The sequence below is a fragment of the Pteropus medius genome, unplaced genomic scaffold (genome assembly GCF_902729225.1).
Source record: "Pteropus medius unplaced genomic scaffold, Ma_sr-lr_union100, whole genome shotgun sequence".
In the NCBI taxonomy this organism is placed as follows: Eukaryota; Metazoa; Chordata; class Mammalia; order Chiroptera; family Pteropodidae; genus Pteropus; species Pteropus medius.
Window position 1 is genome coordinate 2458051 of NW_024342470.1, and position 26404 is coordinate 2484454.

A 26404-nucleotide genomic window follows, 5' to 3' on the forward strand; every position below is an offset into this window, starting at 1 on the left:
ATCAGCAAAATAAACAATCAGTATAAAATAGGAGAAAATATATGTAAACCATCTATCTGATAAGGGATTAATATCCAAAATATGTAAGGAACTCATACAACTCAAAAGCAAAACAAACAAACAAACAAACAATCTAATTAAAAAATGGGCAAAAGACTTGAATAGACATTTTTCCAAAGAAGACATACAAATGTCAACAGGTATATGAAAAGAACTTAACATCACTAACCATCAAAGAAATGAAAATCAAAACCACAATGAGATACTATCTTACACCTGTAAGAATGATTATTATCAAAAAGAAAAGAGACAAGTGTTGGCAAGGCTGTGGAGAAAAGGGAACCGTTGCTCACCGTTGGTGGGTTGGTGGGAATATAAATTGATGCAGCTATTATGGAAAACACTATGGAGTTTTCTCAAAAATTTAAAAATAGAACTACCATATAATCCAGCAATTTCATGTCTGGGTATATATCTGAAGGAAATGAAATCACTGTCTCAAAGAGATATCTTCACTCCTGTGTTCATTGTATCATTACTCACAATAGCCAAGCCATGGAAACAACCTAAGTGTCCAACATAAATGACTGTATAAAGACAATGTGGTATATATAATGCAATGGAATATTATACAACCAAAAAAAGAAGGAAATTCTGCCTTTTGTGACAACACAGAGAAAATGTGAAGACATCATGCTAAGTGAAAGATGTCAGACAGACTGATTAAACAAATATTTTATGTTCTAACTTATATGTGGAATCTAAAATAGGTGAATTCATAGAAATAGAGAGCAGAATGGTTGTTGTCAGGTGCTAAAAGGGTAAGAGGAAATGGGCAGATGTTAGTCAAAGGGTACAAATTCCAGGTATAAGGTGAATAAATTCTAACGTACAGACTATAATTAACAATTCTATATTATACACTTGAAAGATGTTGAGAGCATATCTTAAATGTTATTAACACACACTCGTATACACATAGAAATTATAATTATGTGAGGGAATGCAGGTTTCACTAACTTTACAGTGTTCATCATTTCACAATATATATATTCATCAAGTCATCACATTGTAAACCTTAAACTTACATATATTGTATGTCAATAATATCTTATCAATAAAGCTGGAAAAAGTATAAACATAGGTGATACAAGACTAATGTTTAACTATGAAAACAGAGTGAGGATAGCTGAAGGCCCAAGATCACTTTAGTCTGTGATTTTAAAAATGTCTAATAAATAGTATACTGTAAAAATTGGGGAATAAATATTCTAAAACTAGTGCGTTTTCAATTAAAATCCAAATTATAAGTGAGTAGATATGACAAAAGATACCATGAGAATTTAAAAAAATTATTTGGGTCAAAGAGAGACACCTGAGTTAAACAGCTATAGATTAGATTTTAAAAATCTGAGAGGCTATAAAAACCAGTTCCTGTGAATATAATCTTATTATTAAAAAAAAAAAACAAAAAACCTACAGTTTTCCACACTTAAAACACAGATCTCCAGATGAACAAAAATAGTTTATATAAGCTGCAACAAGAAACAAACAAAAAAGATGGTAAGTAAGAAATTAAGGTAATCAACAGGAAATTATGGGGACTGAGGTGGGTGATAGCAGCAGTCCACATAGTTTTTTCAGGCAGTGAGAACTCTCAAAGTGTGGAATAGAAATTTGGAGAGAAGAAACAAGGAAATTTTATCATTACATTTATGTTTTTCACAGGAAAACTAGTCAAGGCTACAAAACAATCTTACAGTCTTATCCGCTTCCTGTCTATGCTTTGTAAAATATACCACCACGCCACCCCCAACCCAGGTAGTGAACTCTGATAATGGTCTAATATTGGCTTTCAACAACAATCCAACCAAAATGACTGGTGATAACACATGCCTTCAGACAGAATTATCAGTACCACATGCTTCAGAAACTACAACTCTGCATATAGTGCTATTTTAGAAGCATCTTTCTCCTCTCATTTCTTATCTTTTCCCTATTCTTTCCCTGAAAAAGTAAACTTTGAATATGTAAGCAAAAGATAATGAAGCTCAAAATACCAAAGAGTAAAATAATGAAATCTGATCTTCAAATGACTAATCATCATGTGTTTGGGGGCACTTCATCCATTCATAGAATATTTCCTAATGAAATATAATTGCCATTCTCTTCATAGCTAGTGCATTCATTCACTTATTCAACAAACGTCGATGCCTTCTGTGCCCAAGGCACTATGCCAGATATACCAGACACAAAGAATAAAAAATTCTAATTATTCTTTTATTATCCTCTTATTTATAAAGGCAGTTCTTGACGTTCACAGTCTAGCAAGGGGAAACACCATATGCTCCCTAGAGATATCTGAGAATCAACATATCAGCCTGATAGAGCCGTACTGCCGAATTCTGCATTTTTTGTTATTTGAAAAAGATAAAAATCTCTCATTTGTCCAAGTCCAAGTAATAATACTTAAAAAAAAAACAAAAAAACAAAACTTAGCTATACATATAGAGTTAAATAGTTTTACAAGGTTTGAAAAAATATTTTTTATTGCAAGATAAAGCACACATATAGAAAACCATATAAATCTAATGTATGACTTAGTGAATTATCTAATAAACACTATATGGGTCAAGAAGGACAAGTCTGTCAGCAACCCTAGGATCCCCTTCCATGTGGCCCCAATTACAACAACCTCTCTACTGCCATAAGTAACCATTATCCTGACTTTATTCTATTAGCCATTTCCCTGATTTTTTTCTACAGTTTCATCATCCAAATGTGCATTCCTGGACACTACAGTTTAATCTTACTCTATTAAAAATGGGACATGTTTTAAATCTCCTTTAATCTAGAGGTTCCTTTCTTTATAATTTATTTGTTAAAGAACCAGGGACATGTTATCAATAGAGTCTTCACAAGAGCCTGGCTTTTGACAGTTACGGTCTCTTGGTACAGTTCTATATGTTCCCCTGTCTTCTGTATTTCCTGCAATCAGATTCAGATTTAATCTCTGGCAAAACTACATGTAATGTTTGGGAAGTCTTGGCACATAATATCTGCTCGTTTTTCTTCTTATGATAATAGTTATTGATGCTTAAATCTTTATTCATTGAGGGTTGTAAAATGATAATGTTCTATTTCTACAACTTCTTTTCCATTTATTGATAGAATACTTTTAAAAAGAGACAATTTCCCTCATCTATTATTGGAATACCTTGTACTATAGTTCATATAGGCAAGGCAGAATAAATGCTTGATTCATTTCCTTTATTGATAAGTTTTCAAGGTAACATATTGGTTCCCTGCCATTCTTATTTTAATATTAGTATGAATTGGTTCCCTGTCATTTTTATTTTAATATTAGTATGAATTCATGGATTTAAAAATATTTGCTGTGCTTCAAACAATTACAATTATTATCATTTTTGAAGTTCAAATTGTACCATCTTAGATCAGTTGTAAGCCTCTTCAAGATGGTTTCTGAGTTTGTCTGACAGGGCCCTAGTATTTTTTTCTTTATCAAGATAAAATTCACATACTATAACATTCCTCATTTTAAAGTGTACAAGTTAATGGTTTTTAATACAGTCACAGGTTGTAAAACCATCACTAGTGTCGAACTCCAAAATAATTTCATGACCTGAAGAGAAACTCTATATTCATAAGCAGTCAAATTTCCACTGCCCGCTCCCCTCTAGCTCACGGCAACCACTAATTTACTTTCCGATTCTAAGGATTTGCCTACTCTAGAAACTTCATATAAATGGAATCATATAATATGCGTCGTTTTGTCCCTGGCTTCTTTCACTTAGCATTTGTTTTCAAGATTCATTGATGGTGTAGCATGTATCAACACTTCATTCCTTTTTATGGATGAATAATACTCCATTGTGTGGATATACCACATTTGTTTAATGGTTCTTTTATATTTAATGGTTGTTTTTTATATTATTGATTCATGTCAGGTGATATGAGCTTAAAATAAATATTTTTTGGTAAATTTCCAAAAGAAGACATTAAAAATGAGAGAAAAGACATACCCAGCTGCTGGAACAGGAGAGCCACACTAGTGCCTGTGACAGGAAGACTATCATGCAAAGGAGTCTGGATCAGCTGTCTATCTCCTGCACCCAAGGAAAACAGCTTCTGCATAATGAGAAACACACACACATGAACACATAACTGATTTCTTTTCAGATATTTTCTTAAATAAAAAAATCCCTTTGTAGTCCAGCTTCAGAGCAGACACTGACCATATTCAGATCCAATTAACAGATGCAAAGGGTGAGAATGTAGCCCAACCACTCAAGTTACTTTGTGCCCAAATGAATACAGTACATGAAAACTCAATAGTTGAAAGCTGAAAATTTAGTAACAATGAAATATAAAAATCACTGACAATTATACTTCACTAAAAAATAATAAAATGTTAAAGTTAACATTTATATGCCAATTATATACCAATAAAAATGGGAAAAATAAAAGAAATATAATATGAACCACATATGTAATTTAAAAATTTCTAAGAGCTACAATAAAAGTTTTTTAAAATTAAAATTTAAAATAAATAAAATAAAGTTAACAAAAATCTCATCATAATAAAGGCCCATAAAACAAATCTACTGCTTTAAAGTTTAGGTGCATTTGTAACCAAACTCCCATTTTAAATTCTGCTCTTGGAGCAGAAGTAGAAGAATGAAGGAGAAGAGAGCAGTTAGGAAAAAAAGGAGTGAAAACAAGAGTAACAAAAGATACTGGGATAGACAGAAGACAGTTAAAAAGGCAAAGGGCAACGGAAAAGGATGCCAATTTAATTATTAAAAATATTTTTGTCAGACTGAAGATAAACCATGTAATTTTTAGAAGATTACCCTCTCATCCAATATTACGTATGAATAAGCAAAATAAGTGATTAACTAATCAATTTTAGGGCTTAAGAGTCTCTCTCTCTCTCTCTCTCTCTTTTTTTTTTTAAGATATCGTACCTTAGATACATTAAGTCAGAGAGCTGAGGTTCTTATTTTTCTACTTCAGAGACGATTAAGAAAATCTCAAGACATACAGAAAGTGAAAAACACATGAACATTGTGAGAAAGTTTCATTTCAGTAGAAGGTCTTTATGTCCTCATTTGAGGCTCAATCTATAACAAAATCCTTGGGAATATTTAAGGTATAGTTTATACTTTCCAAAGATCTGTGATCTTGGACCATGGTCAACATTATTACTAAAGGTGGCAAACTGAAATAAGAAAAACTGGCCCTCTTCTTTTAATAGCTTAAATGTAAGGTATTCTATTAAAGATTATATATAACACACGAAATGGTTTTAGGACCAAATACAATTGCTGTTATCCAGGGAAGTGAATAAGTAACTATTCAGAAATAGTTATAAGGTTGAAAAAAACTGTTTTGAGAGTTTTCTTAATGTGATTTAATTTTTTCACTTTAAAATTTTAATTTAAGTTAATAAAATGAGGCGTAACTAATGTAGAGTAAAAGGGGTAGAAAGAACATATTTTAAAAGTTCAATTTTAAAAAGTGTTATTTCCAAGAAAATGTAAACTAGAGTTCAAGTTACACGAAATATGACTTCTAATTATGCTATGTGAAAGGTGAACCCTGTGTTAAAATTAACCTTATGACCTAAGAAAAGAATGGAATCTTGGGTCTCTGGAAGGCAGACCATAGGGACAATGCTTAACTAAACGAAGGCCCTCTTTAAAACAAAAATATTTAAAGAATTCTTTTTTTTCCTTTTCTTTATAAAATTAAATTAACTGGAGGAAAGGAGATGAGGAACAGGCCCTCTTCATCTCCCTTTTTATTCTATTTACCTGAGACCCTCCAGCCGCAGGGACAAGGCACGCACACAGGTTTGCAATGAGACTTTCCAAGGAGACATTCAGACTATCCACATATACAGTATAGATCAAACCCAGGCAAGCCTGCAAAGGGAAGATGCACGTAGTTATGTCATGAAAAAAAAAAATAAGCACTAAAAATAAATTGTTGTGACATCTGTTCCCAGGAAAATTTCTCTTTGAACCTAGCAAAGTATATTCTACAGTAACCATGGAATAAATTTTAAGCAGCAAATGTTATTAAGTTTATTAAATTTTCCTCCAGAACCAGAAGCTCTAAATAAACATTTGAGATGAGCTTACAAAGAACAGAAATCCATAATTTGTAAAACAAGTGTTTGTGTTGGGATAACCACTCTGGTAAATTTGTAGGACTTGAAATTGTTTTTTCTCATCTTATTTTGTAAAATGCCAAATTTCAAGATAAACATTTAGAAATTTCATCTTCTTTTGGCATTCTTATAAATTCTGAGCATTTATTCTACATAAAAATTTAACTTATGTGAATTAACACAAAAATAGCAAAATAGAGACAAGATATGATTAATACTTTAAGCTCAGAAGAAAGTAAGTGGTAAAATGGAAGATAAAATGCAATCTTTGAGTCTTTCAGTTTGTTAAATTTTGTAACTCTGAAAAATCAGTATTATTTAGGAGTCACCCCATTGTCACTGAAATCTTGGCATCAAGTTATTTTTCTAGAATACATATAATTTCAACAATATGAAAAAGTTTGCCAGAAATTATGTGTTAATTTCCCAAATCCTTGGGAAATTTTAAGGTACAGTTTACACTTTTTAAAGAAGATCTGTGATTCTGGACCACTGTAAACATTACTGCTAACAAAGGTAGCAACCGAAATAAAAAAAAAAGCCCTATTCTTTCAAAGCTTAAATGTAGTTATAACTAAATTAAAATTTTTTCTTATATTTAAAAATTCTGGGCATCTAAAAAAACACAATATCTGGAAGTAAACAGTATTTTAAAGCTATGTTGGCAGTGGTACAATTAGAACGATTTGAAATCTCAAATATCTATCCTATTTACTTAAAGCTGGACTCATCAAAAGAAGGTGAGTAAAAGTACACAATGTAGTTATATTACTAATGCATTTTAAATTTGCTATAGGTAATCAAAAAATTTCTTTAAAATACATAAATTTTGGAATCAGTAAACATGAGACCTTTTTAAAACAAACACTACATCCTTAGAAATTTAAAGTCACATTAACTTACTCAGGTATTTTTTCATTCAACATGCATACGTTTCTGCTGTGTTCACACTAATTTTATTTTATTGATGAATTCCTAAATCAATTTAAAGATATTTGAAATACAAAGAAGTTGTTACCAAGGTTCACTCAAAATAGATTTATACAATAATACAGATCAACAATGACAACTAAGAGTTCTTTACCCTAAAAATTTCTGGATAATCTAATCTGGATACCAACACCAAGCTTTTGGGAGCAAACACTTCTGCAGGCTGAATTAAACCAGACACTTCCACTTCACCTTCAATCTCTTCTTTCTTTGTTCCCTAGAAAAAGAGGTACTGTAAGTAACAGACAGAACTTCCTAGGTTTATAACTCACAAAAGATAGACATATCACACAGTTTCATAATTTACAAAATCTAAAATTAATTAGAAAATGTAATTTATAATCGATAAAACTCAAACTATAAATAAAGAGCATACTTTGAAAGGAATCTAAGTAGGCAAAGAAATTATGAAGCAGGGCATACTTGCATTTTTGAAAAGCTCCTTAAGCTCCAGATACATACCACAACTTTATCTGAGCATTTGGTTTCTGTATGAGGTATCAGTAATCAAAGGTAAATAAGAAACATTCAAGTTATTTTAATTAGCAACCCCAAAACTAAAAATGACACTCATTTAAATGGAAAGTCAGTTTTCAAGAAAAAAAAATCTGTTTTAGAAGGTACTAATTTTCATTTTTGTTCTTCTGCTTGTCCAACTCTTTCAAACAAAAGTGATAATCATTTAGAATTCTGAGGCTTCCAGAATGCTCAGTGCACTTAGAAGTAAAGTCCAATCAGCTCTAAATTCCTTTTGCCCCTAAACAACAATGTTGATTTTTAAAAGATTTTTATACACAAAACTAAGTTTCAGAATGTGCTTCACGCCACTGAACTGTTTACTTAAAAATGGTTAAAATGGTAAATCTTATGTCATATATATATTGTAGCACAATAAAAACACCTAGATAAAAATACAACTGTTTCAATGACTAAACACTGGTTAATGAAATAAACTTAGAAAAATATTACTCTCATTTATGAGTTAACAAACATTTCCTGTGCACCTACTATTCTATGATACTATATGATCCACTATAAAATTTTAAGTTAAAAAAACAACAACAAAAGGCAAGGTAGTAAAGCATTCAGATTTACTTCTAGATGATATTCTGAGATGCTAGGATATCTTCCACAACCAGAATCTTCTTCTCTTTACTTCTCATTAATCAAAGGTCCGGCTTAAAATTTCTTTCTTCCTGAAGCCTTTCCTTTACCAATTTTTCTCTTACTCTTAATTCCTAGCACAGTTCATCAATGTATCACACTTGCTCATACTTATTTCTCCTGCCAAACCTCTCCCTCAAATGTCATAAAATGCCATATCCAACTGCCTGCTTGACATCTTCACTTGGATGGCTAACAGGTATCTCGAAGATGTCTAAAACATAGCTCCAATCTTTCCCCTGAAATTTCACTCCTCCTGCAGTATTCTCTACTTCAGTTAGTGGAAATCCTATTCTTCCATTTGGCAAATCAAAAATCCTGATTCTCCTCTCATATCCCATACCCAAACTGTCCGCATATCCTGATTTCTCACCATCTCCTCTGTTACCACAACACCGTGAGCCACCATCATTGCTTGCCTGCATTGTTTTAACAGCTTCCCTTAGTCTCCTCCCCTATTCCTCTTTAGCCTCATTAGGCTTCCTTGCTGCTCCTTAAACATGCTGGGCAAACTCCTAACTAAGAGTCTTAAGCACTTGCTTGTTATTCCTTTGCTTGGAATACTCTTTCCACAGACATCTTAATTACTAATTCCTTCATCTCCATTAGGTCTTCATTCAAGAGCCTTCTGCTCTGCTAAGCCTTTGCTGGCACCCTATTTGGAATTGCAAGCCCCTAACATTCTCTATCTTCTTTACTTGCTTTATTTTTCTCCATGGCACTTGTGACTATCGAACATATTATCCATTTCACTTATCTTATCTTGTTTTTGGCTCTATTAGGCCAGGATTTCTGTTTGGTTTCTTCCCTGGTAATTTCCCACTTCCTAAAACAAGAGCTGGACACATAGTTGAAACTTAGTATTTCTTCACTGCATACATACCGAAATGAAATTTCCTCAGAATAGTTCTATGGGTATTTTACCAAGAAAGGGAAGTCTCTTTCCCCCTACTCATAGAGGCTAAGAATTTTATTTCCTATTTCCTTTGGAGCCCATATAGTTTCTAGTACAGTGAAATACAACCAAATTATTAGATGTCTATGAAGTGCACATATCCAAAGGGAACTATCCATTTACTTTTTTTCCCCATTTACTTTTTTTTATATATGTGATAAGGTCCATATGCTTTTGAAAGATTTTCATTTGTTACAAAGCAAAAGCTAAAATTAGGTTGCTTGGTTTCTGAAATCCTTAAAAATAATACAAATGTAATGAATATAAATTTACTAAAGATTTCCACACTTAATGAATCATATTCTTCACGGATTACTAATAAATTTGAAATGACAAAAGAATGACTGAAATTCCTGAAAGGGATAAAGTTATCCACATTTTTATGAGATTGTGATAAATGCCCTAGAGTGCCATTAGAAGTCAGCTTGAGTAAGTAGATTTCAAATAAATGACCAGTAACCTACTTTAACCAAAACACAAAATAGAATGCTTTGGTCATTTCTTGAAGCTATTCTTTCACTAAATGGAAGTTATTAACAAAGAAAAAGAGTCCAATATAATGTAAATCAGTATCAAGTAAAAACAATGCATTTTTATTTACATCACTTTTTATTACAGATGTTGACTTTCACTTTGTAAATGTGCTATAAATCATAAAATGTTTTTATTCTCGATTCCAATAGCTCTCCTACAAGAATACAATGTCTTAAGTTTAGAGAAAATTCAAATTCCTTTTTTCAAAGCAAAATGTACTGTTATGATAAAAAAAAATTAAAAACCCCAAAACTGTTGGTTAAAATAAAGGTTTGTTCTAGGAGACATAGTGTTTTACTCAAATTTTTCTATAAATAATTTATCATGTAAGGGAATACTGCCTCTTCCCTATAGCAGCTAGAATAAATATATTTTATGTAATAATTATGTAATTATACTGGTTTTATTTGGTTTGTATTTTTACGACAGTCACATATTTAAAATATGTGAGAAATGTAAAAATAAGCAGGAAACTTAAAACAGGCTATGAATGTAATAGATGTTATAATAATGCATTGAAATTTAATGTTTATAGTATAAAATATTTTCATATATTTTATCTCACTGAATATTTGCAAGCATTCTTCTAACCTAAGATTATTCCTTGGTTTTAGTAGGTCCTCTTAAAGATACAAATTTTCTTTAACACTGTCTCACAGGGTAACTTTCAAGTTCACCTTATCTCTTATACATATCGTAAGCACATGTCACAATTTTCCCATTTACAGATTTTTTTTTCCCACCGATTATTACTATGGACTACATGTGTTAGTGGGATTCCCCACTTTTATGTAATTTATATTCTATACAGATCATTGTCTCTGTGCTTCAACAATATGAGATAAATTCGTACCTACCATATCGACCTACCCCAAAAGTGCTATTGCCCTTTAAACATATCCTGAGACAAAAATGCTAATAATTACTAGATTATTGATTTTATGGGATGACACCATAGAGTAGATAGACACAATCTTTAGGAACTTTATCCCATCGTTCAGGTTGAGCACTTTAACCTCATCTTTGTTGCACTTCTAATACTCGGTTCCTGTCCCTTCAACCCCAAAAAGACTTGTTGCACTCAATATCATCTGTGTGCTAAGTCCATTTTCAATAATAACATTTCACACTATAACTATTTCTACAAAATTTCTTTAAAAGCTCAGTTTAAAAGGGAGGATAAGAGAAATTACGCAAATAAAAAACTTTCAGTTCTACCTTTCATTTTTGAAATGTAAATAATTTATTACAATGTACCATTCATTACGAAGAGTTGCCTCAATAAAACAATTTAAGAGCTTTAAAATTTTCCAAAACTGAAAATCAAAGAGTCTACGTAATTGCAAAATTCTGTAAGGTCTACCATTCCCTCTGAAAAGCATCTTCATTTCTTCCCAAATAATCTTATAATAATATTGACATGTCCACATGATAAAACCTAGATTATCCTTGCACTGGTCTGGAAAGTAATGACTACATGAGAAATACACATTAAGCCTCCAGACAAATCAGGTCAGGCCACTTAGTCTTCAGTTCAGAATCAAGTTTACCTCTAGCAAAAAACAAACCGAAACAAACCAAACCAAACAAAAAAACCCCTGATATTTTCCCCTTCAATAGTTCCTGGGCTCATAGTATTTCCAAAGCAGGATAAATTCATTTGTAGGGTTACTATATATTCACCCAGAAAGCTTCTTAATTTTTTTAAATCTTCTCATAAGGCAGCATTTCCAAAGCGTTTTTTACTGGAAGCATATAGGTTTTACTTAGCAAAAATCAAATAATTTTGAAACAATAAGTTAAAGCAAAGTTAAAAAGTTTCTTTATTGCAGAATTTCTCAAACTTGGATATGTAAATTTTGCTTGTACAATGCCAAGCAAAGGAGATAAAATATAAAGTATTTCTCAAACTTACTGGACCAATATGTTTATTACATAATATCTAGAGGACCTAGTGCCTTATGGAATACATGTTGTAAAATGCTGTCACAAACTATTTAGGATACAAAATGTGTGAAACAGATATGTATATGTTCATATATTCTATATCCTTAGAAGGCTGGGTAGTAATGCTTACTTCATAAATAGATTATTCTAGTTGATATTGGTTTCATTAAATCTCATATTTCATTAAGTAATGTTAGATCTGAAAAGACTGGAAAATGGACAAGGCTGCAGGGATCTAGGGTGCTGCACAGCTGCCATGAGAAAATACTGAGCATGCCTGTGGCCCGTTCTCAGCAGACAAGTTAGGAACTCTCTTGACCAGCGGTTCTCAAACTTTAGTATGCATCAAAATCATGCAGAGCTTGTTAAAATAGAGTTCTGGCTCTCACCCTTAGAGTATTTGATTCAGTAGGTCTGAGGTGGAGTCTGAAAATTAACATTTCTATTAAGTTCCCAGGTGATACTGATACTGCTGATCCAAGGACCACACTTTGAGAATCACTGCTCTAGACTAATTAATATGAGAATACAAAAGAATATAATAACAGCTAACACACACTATATTCTATATGACAGACACTGTACTAAGCATCATATCAGTGTTAATAATTCATTTATTCAATAAGAAAATTATTAAATACTATTTCCCAGTAAAGGAAACCAGGACTCCTTGGAAAAATCGCATTCTATATCTGGGTCAGAAAAATGTACAAAATGAGCCTATTCATCTTATTGTATGAAAAAATTAAAGAATCTGCCAAAGACTAATAGAATCTAAATGAATAAAAACTGCAGTTGATTAAAACTCATCAAATAAACAAAAATCCATAAGTTCATAATGATAATTTGTAAAATTGGTCACTACTGAAGATTGCAAGGGTACCAATCTACTATTCCGAAGATTTTTAAAATAAGGGGAAATAATTAAATTTACTGTCTTTTATCAAATGGTAGTTGACAAAAGTTCCATTTTATAGATGTATTTTAGTTAATAAATGCAGACGAAATAACAGAATTTGGACATTACCTTCTGCAAGTTCTACTGAAATAATGTATTTGGATAATGATCATCAATAGATACTAAAACCATTAGGTGAAAGGCTGGCACTACCCCAATCTCACAAATCAATTTTAACATTACTAAAAGTAAAACAACCAGACATTAAGTTCCTCTTAATGTGATACCATAGGAAATACGGCAAAATCTTTGAAGTAGTCTTGCTTTAAAAATTAAATGTGAATCAAGCCTCTACATCTAATTATCATTTTATAGAAACTATGAGGAATAGTAGTACAAGTTTAAGCATAACAGGGGTAATTAGTCAGCCAAATCCGGAATGTAGGGCATTCCATAGAACAAATGAATCAGTTTCTTCACTACTCCCAAAAAAGTTATTATACAGAAATTTAAGAAATAGCAACCAAATACAACGTATAGACATTGTTTTAACTCTGAGTTAAATGGACCAAGACATTTTTGAGATAATCTTTTTTAAATGTAAAAATATATAGATATTAAATATTAAGTAATTATTCAAAATTATAATTAATTTGTTAAATATTATGATAGAAGGTTGGCAATGTTAGAGATGCAAACTAAATATTTACAGGTGAAATATGGTGTCTGGGGTTTGCTTTAAAATGCCTCCCCCTAGACTGCAATATGGTGAAGCCCATATGGAAAACAGTAGAGAAATTATTCAAAAAAACTAAAAATAGATATAGCAAACAACCTAGCAATTCCACTTCTGGGTATTTATCCAAAGAAAAAGAAAACGCTAATTCGAAAAGATATACCCTCCACAATGTTCATTGTAGCATTATTTACAATATCCAAAATATGGAAACAATCTAGGTGTTCATCAATAGATGAATGGATAAAGAAGATATGGTGTATATATACAATAGAATATCATGCATCAAAAAAAAAATGACATCTTGACGATTGTGACAATATGGATGGATCTAGAGGGTATCATGCTAAGTGAAATAAATCAGGCAAAGAAAGGTAAATACCACATGGTGCCACTTACATCTCGGAATGCAAAACCAAACCAAACCAAACAAACAAAACAAAAACAGACTCATAGAAACAGAGACAAAGGGTGAAAAGGAGAAAGGGAATATAGTTAATAATACTGTGATAAATTTACATAGTGATAGATGATTACTAGAAGTAGTGGGGTGATCACAGTGTAGGGCATAAAAATGTTGAATCTTTATATTGTACACCTGAAACTAATATAACCAATATAAGATTGTATACCAACTAATATAACCAATATAAGATTGCATACCAACTATTTAAAAAATGCCTCTCCCTTAAAAAAAAAATCAGGGATTTAAATTTTAAAAGACTGACAAAATGCTCATAAATTTTAAAGCTGGTTAAAGTGTAATGGGTAAAGTGTTATATTATTTGCTTTAATTTTCTGTATGTTTGAGAATTTCCACAATAAAATTAAAGCATATAAAACCTTTACTGAACATCTATTATATGTCAGCATTGTTCCAGGTGATGGAGATTTTAAAAGCAAACCAGAGACAAAGATCTTCCTATAAATTTATATTCTTGTAGATGTACATACATTAACTCATTAAACCCTTCCAACAGCCTTCTGAAGTAGGATTATCTATAAAAAAGAAAACTTACATAGCAATAGGGTAAGTCACCTACCCAATGTCACATTTGCAGTAAATTACAGAATTAAGGCCTGAGTACAGAGACTGCTCAGTTAAACCTAAAAAGGACCTTAGGAAAACACCTAATTCAACCTTCTCATTTTATAGACAAGCAAACAGTGATTCAGAGAGGTTATGTGGTCAGTGTATAGACTATAAAAGATGATTAATGATACATAAACTTGTTTACACATTTAACATGTATTTACTAGGTGCCTAGCAGGTGCCAAGAACTAAGGCTACAGTGGTTACAGAGCCCCTGCTCTTAGGAAGCATACATACTGGTAGGGGAGTCCAAATAAAAAGATAAATGAACAAATAAGCAAAATAATTTGTTTGTGTTAAGACCTATGAAGATAAAAAAGATGAAGAGATAGAGAGTGACTGGGAAGCGGACTGATAGAGCCAAGGAGGTCAGAGAAAGCCTCTCTGATGAAGCTAGAGCTGACATCTGCAAGACAATAAGTAACCAGTGTCTTGAAAATCTAAGTGCAGAACATTCCAGACAGAGGGACAGGCAAATGCAAAGGGCTTAAGGTAGGAAGGTGTTTAATACATTTTAAGAAACAAGAAAAGCAGCCAGAATATATGAAATATAAGCAGCTAGGGGGAGAACTACAGCAGAAGAAACTGGAGAGGTAAGTTGAGGTTAAATTATGCAGGGCCTTGAGGCCAAGGTAAAGAATTTAGTTTTTTTATACTAAATGCCATGGGAATTTGTTGAGGAGCTTTAAGCAATGAGGGTAATCTCAATTCTGTTTTAAAAAGATCGCCCTGATGCTGAATGGAGAATAGCTTGTTAAGAGGCAAAAGTAGAAACAAGAAGGCTGGTTAGAAGAGATCGGGGATAGGAATGGAAGAATGAAATGGGGAGAATCAGGAGGCAATGCACCCTGAACGTATTAAAGGCTCAATAAATTTGAGTCCCATTCTTCTTCAAACCAGTGTTTTATCCATTATATAAAAACAGATCAGCAAGAAGGTGAAGTGGTAAGGATAGATGGTGAAGTGGTAAGAGGGGAGACAAAGAAAAGTAGGTGACTAAAGATTTATTTTGGAAGTAGAATTGACAAGATTTGCTGATGTCTATACTTAAAGTGAAAGATAAACGAAAGGGAGGATAAGGGAAAACTTTCAGTTTTTTGTTTGAACACCTAGATGAATAATAATGCTATTTATTGAGATTACAAAAGAAGAAAGAGATCGGGTATAGGAATGGAAGAATGAAATGGGGAGAATCAGGAGGCAATGCACCCTGAACGTATTAAAGGCTCAATAAATTTGAGTACCATTCTTCTTCAAACCAGTGTTTTATCCATTATATAAAAACAGATCAGCAACAAGGTGAAACTCTGTAGAAATAATGGCTACTAATTCAATTATAGCTCAATAAAAAAAGAAATAATGACTATAAAAACAATTTAAAGGTAATCATAAATATATTGACATAGGACTATTAATATAAAGTTTTAAAACTACTATACAGTGTATGTTTTCATGTATTAAATATATTTATATTTTTAAAATGAAGGAGAAAAGGTCTGAAAGTTATATTCCAAAAAATTAGCAGTTCTCTTTGGGTTATGGGATTATAGTTGATATATATCACATGAAAAATATACAAACATCTAAAAAATTAATTTTCTAAAAAGTTTATATTTATATTATCTTTATAACATAATGTTTAAAGTTATAAAAAGTAAACAGTAATTTATCAAGATGTGTTTATTTATTAAACACTTACTACACAGTTGACCACATAGTGGGTGTCACAGAGGACACATACAGTCCCTAGTGTCAGGAAATTTATAATCTAGCTTAAGTGCTAAAACCAACACAGGTGCAATAACAGCAGCCAGTACAAAACAGTATTGTAACATTTTGAAATTTGTATTTAAAGTGCTCAAGACACTCTGAGAAGGGATGAGGCCCACAGGAGTGAGGTAGAACTTAAAGAATAAATAGAACAGTCAGAGGTAAAGGTTAAGGGAAAAGGAGAAATCCAACAATGAGGCAAGTCAAAATACTCAAAGAGATGAAGTTTAGAAAAAAGCTGTATGCTTTGTACTCTGACCAGCTTTAACTGTAATATATATCTACCCTGCCATTTCATTTTCATAATTTAGTCCTTTTAAAAATATGAGCTATGAGTTAAACATTAAAATTTTATGCATATTCAACTGCATATCTTCTGTAAAACATCTTTTACTCTTGAATTAATATCAGTGAATAAATCAGAATTAATAACTTAATCATTATAAACTGAAGAATATGGTCACTGGCACTAAAGTATGTTTCTACTCATCATTTATCCCCAAGACATAATTGATTCAAGTTTCAATTGTTCGAAAGTACTCAAGAGTTCTTTGGTATATCTTATGAAATTATTAAGAATATCTAGGACTGACCAAAAGTGTGAAAATTATGATAAATACAATTAAGCTAATCCTTCTTTCTGGAGAAAGAGAGATAATAAGTCAAACTTGTGTGAGGTGAAGAAACAGCAGACAAATTTCTGGTTTGTTTCCTTTCTAAAAAGGTTAACCATTCCAAAATTAGGTTCTCATCAATTCAAGAACATTATTTTGTGAACCACCATAATCAATGCACTCTTTTGAAAGTTATTTTCCACTGTTTATTAAAATTGAAGAAAATTAAAAATGATAAAACACTAGGTCATTTTTTAAGACTAAACAATTATATCAATATTATTTGGTGAGTTACAAGGTTACAGAACTTAAGTTTACCAATTCATAGGTTAAATAAAATATCCTTTCCTGGTATCCCTGGAGAAATTTATATGCTAAGCACAAAGATCAAGATTTAGCTTTATTTTCTTACAGAATACATGTTGAAGCTTTGGTTATCATGTAACATGGCATACTGAAATATTCATAAAGAAATAAAACATTTGATTATAAACAACTATCAAGCAATAAATTCTACCAATACACATTCATCAAAAAAGTGTGCCTTGATAGTTGGGCACAGGGAGCATGCATGGCAGAGGGAATGCAGTTAGCATTAATGTGATAGCTAAGTGGAGGGCCAGGGGAGGGAGGGAGCAATTGGGGGGATCATTTTATAAAACATTATAGATGTCTAACCAATGTACTGTATACTTGAAACTAATTTAAATTAAACAAAAAAAGTGTGACTTGTTCAGATGACTAGGAATAGTATTTTGTGGATAATAATTTGAGCAGAAAATTTTAGGTCTATTTACAGTGAACAAAATTAAAATATATCTTTAATACCAGATATAGTTAACATGATAGAATAATAAAAATAATAGAATACTAGAAGGCACCTACTTCATTTTACGAACTAGCAATCTCATGCGAAAGCAGTGAAATGCCTTGTCAAGGTCATACAGCTCATTAAAGGTATAGTGGAGATTAATAAGTCAAGTCTTCTAACTCTTGGGCTATTTCTATTTCCACTCTTGTATTCTCATATATAATCTTTACGAGAAATAGGTATTAGTTCGGGATTCTGGGAAAACATGCAGAATGAGAGACGTCCTCAGATCTCTCCCCTTGAAACAACAATAAGCCAAGCATCTAAAACTGAACAACAAGCACCCAAACTTCACAACAGCACGTCTGAGCGTGCTACCTGTGCATAAGAGCTACCACAGGTCAGAAGCCCGGGTGTTGGGCGGTGGACTGGGACAAATAAAGAAGCTGCCTCTTGCAGCCACCAGAGTTCCTTGCATGGGGAGGGAGGGTGAAGGGGCAGTGACTTCTCTGATCAGCCCTGCCTGGAAGTGCCGGGACTTTTCTATGCAGCCGGCAGCAGGACTCAGTCATCAGGGCAGAAAGCAGAGAAGCCGGACTGGACAGCAGAGAAACAACAGCTGATTTCTACTGGCCCCAGTTGCAAAACCGAGGCTGAGCTGCAGCTCCCACCCCTCAACCGAGAGGGCCCCACACCCCATACTCCCAATCACCGTGGAGCCCCAGGAGACTCTGAGCAAAAACTGCAGAGACTGAAGCTATCTTTATCAGACTCAAGAGCTCTCTGCAGGAGGAGGGGGAGGGGTGAAGGTGCAGCGAATTCCCTGAACAGTCCTGCCTGGAAGTGCTAGGACTTTTCTACGCAGCCAGCAGCAGGGCTCAGTCATCAGGGCAGAAAGCAGAGAAACAGGACAAGACTGCAGAGAAATGGGACAGGACCGCAGAGAAACAACAGTTGATTTCTACTGGCCCCAGTTGCAAAACTGAGGCTGAACTGCAGCCCCCAACCCCGAACCCAGAGGGTCCCTCCCCCCAAACCCTCCAAAATAGATCCACGTTGCTGCAGGCGAATCTGAGCAAGCTACCGAAACTGTTGCTAACACTGACAGGTACTGAAATTTAGAGAAGCAAGTATGATTAAATATCTACAGAAAATAAAAAAGGCATTTAGGCTTTATATAAAGCAGGGATCTAAGACACTTAGACGCCACCTACAGACAGCCAAAAGAAAAGCGCCATGTTTGCATGTTTGCAGCAGGCTAAAGAGAGACCTTTATATAATAAATCTTCTTTGTGGAAAAACAGCAGAATACATTTCCATTAATGCCCAGGTGGAGAAATAGTCCATTAATCACCAGAACAACCAAGATGACAAGGCATCTCAGAAAGAAAGAGAAAAATCTCCAGAAAATAAGCGTACAGACATAGATAATATGCGATTTAAGTGACAGAGAATTCAGGATGGTACTTCTGAAAAAACTCAGTGAGTTCCGAAATAAATCATATCAACAATTTCAGAAAGCGCAAAAACAGCTAGATGAGCAGAGCAAGGAGATTGAAACCCTCAAAAAGAACCAAATAGAACTTCTGGAGATGAAGAACACACTGTTAAGAGTTGAAAAATGAAACAGCAAGCTTTGGAAATAGAGTCAATCAAATGAAGGAAAGGATCAGTGATATCGAAGACAGAAATCTAGAAATGCATCAGAAGGAAGAAGAAAGAAACCAAAGAATGAAAAATAATGAAAGAGAAATACAAGAACTAGGAAACATAAGAATAATAGGCATTATCGAAGGCGAGGAAAAGGAGCAGGGAATAGAAAGCATTTTCATACAAATAGTGGACAAGAATTTCCCAAATCTAAGGAATGAGCTGGAGCTTGGAATTCAAGAAGTCAATAGAACACCCAATTATCTCAACTCCAAAAGGCCTTCACGAAGACACATTGTATTAAAGTTATAAAAAATCAACAACAAAGATAGAATTCTCAAGGCACCCAGGGAGAAGAAAGCAGTAACATATAAAGGTAAACCCATTAGATTATCATTGGACCTCTCAGCACAAACCTTACAAGCCAGAAAGGAATGGAATCAAATATTTAAACTATTAAGTGAAAGAAACTACTAGCCTAGAATAATGTATCCAGCTAAGCTCTCCTTTAGATATGAAGGAGAAATTAAGACCTTTCCAGACATATAAAAATTGAGAGAATTCTCCACTACAAGACCTGCACTACAGGAAATACTGAAAGGGATCAGCTTACCTAAAACAAAATAACAACAACAAAAATACATAATGAGGGATAAAGTGACTATCAGGCAAATAGAAGCAGAGGAGTGCAATCCTTACTAAGAACAGGGCATCCAGCTTAAATAATAAGAAGTGAACTGTTATAAAAGATAGTAATGAATGTTCAGCATACATAGGGACAAACTGAGATAACAATCACTGAAAAGGGGAGGATTCAAAGATCCAAATTCACAAAGGGGAATGGAGATGAGGTACGTGCAGAAGAAAATGCATAACTGTATGTGTGTATGTATGTATGTGTGTGTGTGTATGTGTATGTATGTGTGTGTGTATATATACATATACATACATACATATACATATATTTACATATATATATATATAAACTATCCTTTTCATATTCGTAATGGTAACCACACACCAAAGATTCAGAACTGAAGTATATAACATAAAACAAGAAAAACCAGACGCAAAACCTACAGAAGCCAACCAAAATAAAGAAAACAGAAACACAAGGACAAGGAAGCAATGGAAACATCGAGCTACCAGAAAGCAAAAGACAAAATGGCTATAAGAAGACCACATATTTCAATAATCATCCTAAATGTAAATGGACTGAACTCACCAATAAAAAGGCACAGAGTTGTAGAATAGATCAAAAAACAAAACCCAAACCTATGCTGCCTCCAGAAGACACATCTCAGCTCCAAAGACAAATACACACTCAAAGTGTAAAAACTGGAAAATGATATTTCAAGCAAATGGCATTCAGAGAAAATTGGGAGTACTAGTACTAATATCAGACAAACTAGACTTCAAAATAAAAAAGGTAAAAAAGATACCGAGGGACACTTCATAATGTTAAAGGGAATCAAGCACCAAGAAGACATAACACTTATTAATATCTATGTTCCCAATCAGGGAGCCTCGAAATATGTAAAGCAATTGATAACAGAACTAAAGGGAGAAACAGACCAAAACACTATCGAAGTAGGGGATCTAAATACCCACTGTCGGATATGGACAGATTATCCAAACAGAAAATCAATAAGGAAATAACATCTTTAAATGACACATTAGACCAACTGGACATAATTGACATTTACAGAGCCTTTCATCCCCAAACAGCTGCTTATACATTCTTCTCTAGTGCACATGGAACATTCTCAGGAATCGACCACATACTGGGACACAGAGATAGCCTCAACAAACATAAGAGGGTTGAAAGCATATCAACCATATTCTTTGATCATAATGCTTAGAAACTAGAGATCAACTGCAAAAAGAAAGCAGGAAGAACCACAAATACATGGAGATTAAACAACATGCTACTGAAGAATAACTGGCTCAGAGAAGAAATAAAAAGAGATCAAGAGATACATAGAAATGAATGATAATGATAATACAACATATCAAAACTTTTGGGACACGGCAAACGCGGTCATAAGAGGAAAGTTCATATCATAACAGGCTTATCTCCAAAAACAAGAATGAGCCCAAATAAACAACCTAACACTTCCTCTTAAAAAACTAGCAAAGGAAGAACAAATGAAGCCTAAAGTCAGTAGAAGGAAAGAAATAATCAAAATTAGAGCAGAAATAAATGAAATTGAAAACAAACAAAAAAATAGAAAAAATAAATATAACAAAGAGCTGGTTCTTTGAGAAGGTTAATCAAATTGACAAACCCCTGGCTAGACTCATTAAAGAAAAAAGAGAAAATACACAAATAAACAAAATTAGGGATGAAAGAGGGGAAATTATGACTGACATCACAGAAATACAAAGGATCGTGCAAGAATATTATGAAACCCAAATTTAATTATCTGGAAGAAATGGACCAGTACTTGGAAAAATTCAACCTTCCTAGACTGAATCAAGAACTGAAAAATCTAAATAGACCGATCAGCAGTATGGAAATTGAAACAATCATCAAAAACCTACCAAAAGGTAAAAGTCCAGGACCAGATGGCTTCACCAGTGAATTTTATCACACATTCAAAGAAGATTCAATATCTATTCTCTTCCAACTCTTCCAAAAAATTGAAGAGGAGGCAATACTTCCCAACTCATTTTATGAGGCCAGTATTACCCTGATACTGAAACCTGGTAAAGATAATACAAAAAATGAAAACTACAGACCAATATCTCTCATGAACACAGATGCAAAAATCCTAAATAAAATACTAGCGAACTGAATACAGCAACGTATTAAAAAGATTATACACCACAATCAAGTGGGCTTCATCCCAGGGGCACAAGGGATGGTTCAACATATGCAAATTGATTAATGTAATACACCACATAAACAAATTAAGAAATAAGAATCATATGATCATATCAACAGATGCAGAAAAAGCCTTCGACAAGATACAGCATCCATTTATGATCAAAACACTTAACAAAATAGGTATAGAAAGGAAGTACCTTAACATAATAAAGGCCATCTATGACAAACCTCAGCCAACATGATACTTAATGGTGAAAAACTAAAAATCTTCCCTCTAAGATCAGGAACAAGACAATGCTATCCTCTATCGCCACTGTTATTCGATATAACGTTGGAGGTCCTATCGAGTGTAATCACACAAGAGAAAGATATAAAAGACATCTTAGTAGGAAAGGAAGAAGTCAAATTGTCACTATTTGTGGATGACATGATTCTCTATATAGAAAACCCTAAAGAGTCCACAAAAACACTACTAGGAACAATAAGCAAATAGAGTAAAGTCTCTGGATTCAAAATCAATGTTCAAAAATCCATAGTGTTCCTATACTCTAAAAACGAAGTGTCAGAAAAAGAAGTGGAAAAAATAATTCTTGTTGTAATTGCAATAAAAAGAATAAAATATCTAGAAATAAATCTAACAAAACATGTGAAAGACCTTATAATAAAAACTGCAAGGCCCTAGTAAAAGAAATTGAAGAAGATATAAAGAAATGGAAAGACAGTCTGTGTTCTTGGGTTGGAAGAATCAATATAGTTAAAATGATCATATTACCTAAAGCGTTATACAGATTTAATGCAATTCCCATCAAAATCTCACCTGCATTTTTTAAAGAAATAGAACAAAAAATCATCAGATTTGTATGGAAGCACAAAAGACCTCAAATTGCCAAAGCCATCCTGAGAAAAATGAAGGAGGCTGGAGGCATCACTCTGTCCAACTTCAAATTATACTACAAAGTGACAGTAATCAAAACGGCATGGTATTGGCAGCAAAACAGACACAGGACCAGTGGAACAGAATCGAGAGTCCAGAAGTAAACTCATATTTATATGGGCAAATAATTTTCGACAAAAAGCAAAAAACATACAGTGGGGAAAGGAAAGCCTCTTCAATAAATGATGCTGGGAAAACTGGAAAGCCACCTGCAAAAGAATGAAATAGCCTGTTGTCTATCACCATACACCAAAATTAACTCAAAATGGATTAAGGACCTGAATAGAAGACCTGAAATAATAAAATGCATAGAAGAAAACATAGGAACTAAACTCAAGGACCTTGGACTTAAAGAGAATTTTATGAATTTGACCTCAAAGGCAAGGGAAGTAAAAGCAAAAATAAATGAATGGAACTACATCAAACTAAAAAGCTTCTGCTCAGCAAAAGAAACTGTCAACAAGGTAAAGAGACAACCATCTGAATGAGAAATATATTTACAAGCAACACCTCTGATAAGGGCTTAATATTTAAAATATACAAAGAACTCATACGACTCAATAACAACAAAAAAACAAACAATCCAATCAAAAAATGGTCAGAGGACCTGAACAGATACTTCTTCCTAGAGGACATACAAATGGCCTACAAATATATGAAAAGATGCTCAACATCGCTAGCTATTAGGCAAATGCAAATCAAAACCACAATGAGATACCATCTCACACCTGTTAGAATGGATATACTCAACAGGACAAGTAATAACAAATGTTGGAGAGGATGTGGAGAAAAAGGAACCCTCAAACACTGCTGGTGGGACTGCAAATTGATACAGCCACGATGGAAAACAGTATGGAGGTTCCTCAGAAAACTAAGAATTGATCTACCATATGATCCAGCAATCCCTCTACTGGGTATTTACTCCAAAGACTTGAAAACCCATATCCATAAAGATATTTGCACGTCGATGTTCACAGCAGCATTATTCACAATGGCCAGGACATGGAAGCAACTGAAGTGTCCTACGATAGATGACTGGCTAAAGAAGCTGTGGCACATATATACAATGGAAGATTACTCAGCCATAAGAAGAGATGAAATACTGCCATTTGAGACAACATGGATGGATAATTATGCTGAGCGGAATAAGCCAGACTGAAAAAGTAGAAAATCACATGATATCACTTATATGTGGGATATAAACCTAAAAGCAACAAATGAACAGGACAAACAGCGACTCAGGGACATGGACAATGGACTAGTGGGTAGGGAGGGGGTGGGAAGGAGGGGAGAGGTAGACAGGGTAATGGGGTTCAAATATAAGGGGCCTGGGGAAGGGTGAAGTGGGTAAAGAGGATCAAATATATGGTAGCTGAAGGAAACTGGACTTTGGGTGGTAATCACACAATAGAATAAATAGATGTCAAATTATAATGTACACCTGAAAATTATATAATTGCATTAAACAATGTTACCCAAATAAACTTAATTAAAAAAAAATAGGTATTAGTTCATAGAAACTGTCTAGAAGAGACGACATATGAAAAGTCAAATTGAAACTGAGATGTTTAGACTTTTTTTCCTTTAAGTATATTTAGATATAATAAGCTTTCTTGTATTTAAATGAAATATTAATAATACAGTTCTTACCACAGCCCTTCCTGGGGTAAAATTATTGTTAAAATTAAGAAATCACATTGCACACTTTAAATATCTTACAATTTTGTCATTTATTCCTCAGTAAAGTCAAAAAATAGTAAAAAAAATTTTTGAGAACAGGCATTTAATGTTGAAGGACTTTGGAAATTTGTTCTCAAAAGTTTTTCCTGTTGTTTTGATGTCCCATATAATTTTAAGCATATAATATTAACTAACCATAGCTAATTCCTCTACAAAATGCATCTTTGAGGATGTCAAGGGGACTGTTAAGATTCAGCATTCTATTAGTCAATTCTCCTTTGAATAAGGTGGAGAAGACAGATTAAAAACCCTTTTGTAAAAAGTATAATCTTCATCATTCTTTCCATAGGAAGAATCTCATGTGGATATTTGATATATTGCAAATTATCAAACTACAGGATAAACTCAGAATATATAAATCTCTCAATTCTTTTCTTTCTAAATTATGTTACTTATGCTAGTTCTCACTAGACTCTTTGTTGAATAAGGTATGAGAATTAGTCTCTAGAATACTATCAAGTATAATGTTAATTATATTAGAAGCAAGTCTATTTCCATACTTTTCTATTCATAATTTCATAATTCAGTCAGGCAGATTCTCATTAACAAAACCCTCCTTGAGGGAAGCAGTACTTTTCCAAATAGCTATTCATCATAATGTTATTTATAACACTGACAAATCCCATCAGGAAATTAAGTATATTATATCTATATGGTATATTAGTAGATAGACATTAATTATACCTATCAAAAGTTTTAGTTAAAAAAACTTTATTATTGAAAGAAAATAGGTCAAACTATTATTTTTTTCTGTTCTCTTACTTTTCACCCAATACATTTTAAATTTTCTACAACAACCACAGTGTAGTTTGATAATCAGGGTCAGGGCAGGGAGTAAAGAGAAACAAAGGAAAAATAACTAGGTTGTTCTTCAGAAAAGTCTTTCAAGTGTTTTACATGTGATTTCCTCCGCTGCTCCAAGTTTTCCCATCAGTTTGGAAATCCATTTTTATTACCTCATTTTTCTAGGCATATTGCTCATTTGTTTGTAATTGTCATTTTATGAGCATTTAAATTAATTTTCTCACAACATTTGTTGAACTGTATCGATTCCATTGATTTATAATGTTTTCATTGTCAGATATTGATAATAAAGAAGACCGATATGGTCTTGCTCTTGACACTTATTACTGAACTAACAACACACTGATATAATGTTTATAGCCTTGTTTTAGTATTTGGTCTTTGGAGGTATACAGATTCAAGTTGTTTGACTTAGTACTGAAATGACCCTGGGTAAGTCTTTTAGCTTCATCTATAAAATGGAAATGTTAACAGAGCTACCATATAATCTGGCAATTCCTCTTCTGTGTATCTACCTGAAAATTTTGAAAACACTTATCCATAAAAATATATATACCTCTATGTTCATTACAGCATTATTCATGGTAGCCAAGACATGGAAACAACTTAAGTATCCTTTAATGGAAGACTGGATAAAGAAGATGTGGTACATATATATAATAAAATACTACTGAGTTATGAGAAAGGATAAAATACTGCCATTTGCAACAACATGAATGAATCTTAAAAGTATCATGC

General features: G+C 33.1%; 1 protein-coding gene across 4 annotated transcripts in view; it reads right to left on the bottom strand.

Annotated features, from left to right (window-relative positions):
• The window catches only part of SBF2 (SET binding factor 2), a 369201-nt gene that overhangs the window by 172562 nt on the left and 170235 nt on the right, over nucleotides 1-26404 (bottom strand). For all 4 annotated transcript variants that reach the window (XM_039863556.1, XM_039863554.1, XM_039863555.1 and 1 more), the window contains exons 4-6: nucleotides 7281-7403; nucleotides 5838-5948; nucleotides 4044-4149 (exon numbers count right to left, since the gene is read on the bottom strand). In XM_039863556.1, the coding sequence (XP_039719490.1) occupies nucleotides 4044-4149; nucleotides 5838-5948; nucleotides 7281-7403 (340 nt within the window). The remainder of the gene's footprint in view (nucleotides 1-4043; nucleotides 4150-5837; nucleotides 5949-7280; nucleotides 7404-26404) is intronic.